Raw genomic sequence first — 5,945 nt, 5'->3', positions numbered from 1 at the left:
TTTCTTTTTTTAATTTTATTCTTGATTTTTTACTGGAGCTTTTTAGATCCAATGTTTACATTTTTTTTATATAAAGCATTTAATGACAAACTTCAAAACATGCCAAAATCTGTGATAAGGCCCCTTTAAAGTTCCCATTTTGTTTCACAGTTTTTATACTCTTATCTTTGAATCCGTTTATGTTCGTTTGAGGCGCATGCGCACGGAACGCCATATAACTGTGAATGTTTGAAGTAGATTTTGATACGTGAAAAGCTTTTCCCAGTTTCAGGCATGAAAATTGCAGTGTGCTTTTTTGCCTTAGCCATTGGTATGTAATATACTTGTGTTTACTATATTATTTCAGTTTATTTATCGTAAAACATTTCTCTTGCAGCCATTTTGGGAGTGTTGCAAATACAAAAAGCATGAACGCAAATAATAAGAATTCCATCCAGTTTTAGGCAGGAATCTATACGTACGAATATACTAGGCAGAATTATCTCCGAAAGGACTTAGCGGATATGTTGTATTTTTAAAGTACATAACTTACTTTAAATAGTAAAACATTTACGTTGAGCACTATATTTCTGATATGGATTTTTAAAATCCGTACATACACAACAAGTGTGCCGATATCGCTTTCTTTTCTTCGTTTCGTGTCCGATACCGAAAAAGACCATAGCGCGAGATCGATTTGACCCGTTGTCCTTAACGGCAAATGACGTCATTAGCATCGTCAAAATGGCTGCAGTGGATCGTACACTGAAAGTTTTTATCTTGGTTGTTGGAAATAGGCGGTCTTATAATGGCCATTTCTTTAGAGCTTAGTTGATAAACCTTATTTGTGGGGTTATTTTGATTAGAAATAACTCAAGCAATCTTTGATGGATTTGACGTTCATAAAAAAGTTTTTAATGACCACAAATACTGGCATTACAGTTAGCGGCAACAAACACCTTATTTTTAGACTTTAGGAACGTGATGTATTTCGGCTTGCATTTAATGTCAGCTGTTATTAAAACACAAGACAATGAATTGATAAACTCGTTGTTGATAGTAAAAGGGTCTACAATTGATCCCAAAATCAAGTGGTCTGTCTTGTCTAAAAGGCTTAGGGAATATGCAGTGACTGAAGGCTTCGGCGCTCTTTGAACGCATGTTATTGGCGTCGCACTGAAGTGCGGCGACTAGTATGTAATACTTTTTTTTTCGCTTATGGGAGGAGAAGTTATTTTAAGGATCAATGTATATATTTTTGTTGTCAGAATATCTTGCATAGTGGTGATGTTTGTGAAAGTTAATGTAAATAAGTACTGCATTTGTGCCTATTACATTTACTACAACATTAATTGCCAATAATGCAAAGCTAATTCTTTTAATTAATAACTGATCACAGGGACTGGGCAATAATAAAAGATCACAAGGACTGGGCAAATACGCGAACCGGTGAAACTTTCTGGTTTTGTATAAAAACAAAACATAATCAAAATATATTTATTTTGTGTTTTTTCTAACAATAGCGCAGACTTTTGCTGTTCGAGTTTTGGTTAACGCGTATTTTCTTCAGTTTTACAGGACGACAGCGATTACACGGTTTATTGCTTTATCATTATGTACACACCGGTCTTACTGACAATAACGTAGTGACGTCACCATCTATGTATAGAATGAATGCTTTATTGATAACCGTTACGCTACAGTCAGTTATTAATATCTTAGTGAGAATGTGATTTTTTAAGCGGTTCCGTAGTGTAGTGGTTGCACGCTCGCTTCACATGTGAGAGGTCCAAGGTTCGAGCCCCAGTAGAATCAAATTATTTTATTTGTGTTCTATGATAACTTTTTGTTTTGATGTAGACATTTTAGTTTTAATAAATATGCTGTTTTAGTGTAACCATTATTTGTTTTTATTATGCCCATGAAATATATGTGTGAGAGGGTTTGGGGGGGGGGGGGTTCGTAAACACATTAAAACTTTTACAGTGTATTCATATCAATGAGTACTCAACCCCTTTCGTAAATGAGCAACGTAAGAATAAGTTCAGAATCATCTCCCCTTGAAGTTAAGAAAAATATGAAATTACGCTTACAAGATGAAGCAGATTTTTTAAAACCTACACAGTTCTGTTCCATTAATGAAAACTGCACACGGATGCCAGTAAAAAAAAGGAAACCAATGTAAATAAAATGAACTATGAAATATTTGGGGGTTTCAACACAAAATCATAGATAATGGTTATTTGGGAGTTATAACACAACATCATAGATAATGGTTATTTGGGGGTTATAACACAAAATCATAGATAATGGTTATACCAGTATCTTTTTCTATTTTGTTTAAAATAATCGGCCAATATATTAATATTTACAGTAGAAAAAAATCGTTCCATGTAACTTCATTGAGTGCCTTTTACACTGAAATTCCCGACGCCCTTTGATGCTTTGCATCAATACTTATCTTGTTTATATATGCATATATGTTCTTTTTATCTCACAACAATTCAGTGCAATTAATGCCAAACCTGTGTCCGTTTTCTATTTTATGTACGTATGTGTGTGAATTCCATAAATACGGGTGCATCATAAACTGGTGATATACCGGATTTTTTCAAATACCTGCCAATGCCACTTTTGTTTGTATTGCAGCGTACGCATGCGCAGCACGTTGCAAGCAGACGTCAGACTGTGACCCAATTGTGACGTCATGCAGGGGAGGCTCCATCCTGCACTGTATGGACTTTCAGTGTGTCTGCGATTCCCTGGCTGGCGTTGGTAGGCTGTACACTTTTAGTCCTGCATTTCTTTGTCCTTTTGCATGTTTATATTTATATGAAAAGTAACATGGTTGACGGTTGGTTTCCATTTACTTTCTGTTAAAAAAACAGAAGTCGTTATTATATCATACATATTTTGTATTATGTTAAAGATCTCTTACACAATTGTAGACGTATATTAAGAAGTATAAACTGTTTCGCAGAACGATGAAAAAGCTCACAGGTTTGCAAACCAGGTTAAGTTGAGGAGTTTGCGCTGGTGTATGTTAAAAAACGTCGTTTGTTTGGTAATAAAAACTATCGGCCAATCAGAACATAGCATTGATTAAGGTGAACAATTGTCAAATTACGTCTGTTTCACAGAGCTTCACGAATGCACGGTCAACACTGATTGCCACGACCACATCCACGACGGGTTCTTTCACCAATGCGCACACAACGGCTGGCAGTGCATAAACTATGACTGTCAGTGCACCAGCGGGCATGGAAATTAATCCAGTTGCCATAACCATTGGGAATTAATCCAGCTGCAGCACCCATTTGGAATTAATCCAGCTAACCATTTTTTATGAATGTGTTATGCTTTGTATCGAAATAATAAAATTATCAATTCAGTTTTGATTTTTGATTAAGTGTCGATTTGTGATTGTAAATCTCATGAAGTGGTTTTAGGTGTGTATAATTGTAGCTTTTAAATCTTTCCGAACATAGATTGGATGATTCTTGACATGAATTTCCTACTAGCAAGGCGATGAATGTTAAGAATTTCATACGTCGGAAGTAAGCGAAATGATAATGCATATGTAGTAAAGATAGCGGAATTGTGTTTATATATATCCATCAAGTAGTACATATTAATTGGGTTGAATGGGTTTTTTTCGTGGAATATACAAAATTTGACCAGGACTGTTATAATACAACCGTATTCCGTTCCATGTAACCGCTAGTTATTCAGAGAAAATACACTGATGAAAAAGTTATTGAAGATAAACATAGATATAATGAGGTTAAGTATGCACATCGAACTTTAGAGAACAAACACGAATTTCCATAAAAAATTCGTTTCCATGAAGCTTTATTTTGTCTTTAAATTTAACAAAAAATAACTATACTTACATGGTTCAAATATTTGATTTATATACAAAGTTCCTACGAATATTTTGTAATTGTTAAAGCCATTAGAAATGTATAAGTGGTATTTTAAGGCGATTTTATACACCCGTATAGTACTCAGGGTTGGATAAGACATACAACTATAAAAAAACAACAAGATGTGCTTGTGAAACAATATGTCCTCATATATTTGACCTTTGACCTTGAAGGATGACCTTGACCTTTCACCACTGAAAATGTGCAGCTCCATGAGATACACATGCATGCCTAATATCAAGTTGCTATCTTCAATATTGCAAAAGTGTACATTAAATGAGCGATTTTGACCCATATATTTGACATTTGACCTTGAAGGTTGACATTGACCTTTCACCACTCAAAATGTGCAGCTCCATGAGATACACATGCATGCGAAATATGAAGTTGCTATCTTCAATATTGCAAAAGTTATGGTAAATGTTAAAGTTGGCGCAAACAAACAAAGCAACAAACCAACAGACAGGACAAAAACAATATACTTTAGTGGGGGACATAAATATGTGAACACTAAACTAATTTTGACGATCAAACTCATCTCAAAAATTGATTAAAGCCTCTAAAGTTGTGTCAGATAATTGACTTAAGTATGTTCGTGATACTAGAACATATCATCGGTCTTTATTCTCATATGATTACTTAAAAGGCGAAAATAAGTTAAACAGATTAAGTTACGAAAATGCAAGCAGGATTCTTTTTGTATTTTCTTGAAGCGTTTTGTTTCAATAAGATAAAGACAAAATAAATCTACCAACGGTTCGTGCAAACTATATATGGTTAGAAGGCCGTCCACTTTTGAAAGAATACCATAGAAATAAATTATATACCTTGTAACTATAAATATGAACTAAGAAATAGCACACCGTTTCTTGCCGGTATGTTATTGTTGTTTTTGTTGGCCATGAAAACATATGCCTAAATGCGAAGCTAGACACAACTAATATAAAACAGTGCAAAGGGGCCTTTTTTGAATGCTTTTATGCATTAAACTTGACGCAAAAACATTCAATTTAACCCTTTTATGCCTAGTGGACTCTCCCATCCTTCTAAATTGGATCAATTTATTTCCAAAATTAGGGATGTCTAGTATGTTTATTTCTATATTGAGAATATTTCTTACAGCAAACAGCTCAGACCCTGATGAGACGCCGCATGATGCGGCGTCTCATCGATCTGGGTCTACGTTGTTTGCCAAGGCTTTTTTCTAGAGGCTAGGCATAAATGGGTTAAACTGTGCTTTATAAGTTATATGCATCCTGGACCACACCATCAGTGCTTATCATGCAACTGATAGCATGTAATCTGTCTATCAGGACGTCCGGTATCCGCATGTGAAACCTTGATGTTTCCATATTTGTTAACCCTTTGCATGCTGGGAAATTTGTCGTCTGCTAAAATGTCGACTGCTGATTTTCTAAAATTAGCATATTCTTCGATTTTTTTTAAAGAATAATATCAGAATAGCAAGCAGTTTGGATCCTGATGAGACGCCACGTTCTGTGGCGTTTCATCTGAATAAAAACTGTTTGCAAAGGCCTTCAAAATTCGGTTCCAGCACTGAAAGAGTTAGGTGCTCTGTGTCTTTACACTGAATAACTTTACTAATGGATAAGATAACATGTAGAGTACGCAATGCCCACGTGTCCTCTTTATATTAGGACCCAGCTAGGCACATTCTGGTCACACAGAGGTCGTGCGTTCATATAAGATTACGATCTTATAATTTAATACGCGATGTCTTGCAGGATTATATCGACCACCAGTCTCGCTTCTCATTAGCGAATCTTCACTAATGCAATGCCTCTTACCGTATTTGTTGTATTACAGTAATTTATTTTGTTTTGGAATGCGTGTATTTCGCAGTTTAAGAGGTCCTTCTGCGCCTGAGGATGAACTACGTGTGGACCCGAATAGTTATTATTTTTATAGAGAATTGACCGCTATATATATATATATATATATATATGTGTGTATCCGTCATGTGAAAACCTGACTTAATGACATTTACAACGTCATCAATAAAATTGCGAAATGACGTAA

At 35.1% G+C, this 5,945-nt stretch overlaps 1 protein-coding gene across 1 annotated transcript; it reads left to right on the top strand.

Moving 5' to 3' along the window:
• The first annotated feature begins 227 nt into the window (after positions 1 to 227).
• On the top strand, positions 228 to 3,370 carry LOC127832422 (uncharacterized). Its single transcript, XM_052357882.1, has 3 exons — positions 228 to 310; positions 2,629 to 2,754; positions 3,120 to 3,370. Exons 1-3 carry the CDS (start codon positions 274 to 276, stop codon positions 3,248 to 3,250), a joined length of 294 nt encoding a protein of 97 aa, XP_052213842.1. The 5' UTR covers positions 228 to 273; the 3' UTR covers positions 3,251 to 3,370.
• Positions 3,371 to 5,945: the final 2,575 nt, after the last annotated feature.

The sequence above is a fragment of the Dreissena polymorpha genome, chromosome 5 (genome assembly GCF_020536995.1).
Source record: "Dreissena polymorpha isolate Duluth1 chromosome 5, UMN_Dpol_1.0, whole genome shotgun sequence".
NCBI classification, from domain to species: domain Eukaryota; kingdom Metazoa; phylum Mollusca; class Bivalvia; order Myida; family Dreissenidae; genus Dreissena; species Dreissena polymorpha.
The sequence above is the reverse complement of the archived record's forward strand: the minus strand, read 5'-3'. Positions and strand labels throughout refer to the sequence as shown.

What these genes read in the sequence shown, in the direction of transcription:
- LOC127832422 (XM_052357882.1), top strand. Translation starts at nt 274, where the DNA reads ATGAAAATTGCAGTGTGCTTTTTTGCCTTAGCCATTG. An exon ending in CTTTTTTGCCTTAGCCATTG is followed by an intron (nt 311 to 2,628) that starts GTATGTAATATA and finishes TTTGTATTGCAG; the next exon opens with CGTACGCATGCGCAGCACGT. An exon ending in CGATTCCCTGGCTGGCGTTG is followed by an intron (nt 2,755 to 3,119) that starts GTAGGCTGTACA and finishes TCTGTTTCACAG; the next exon opens with AGCTTCACGAATGCACGGTC.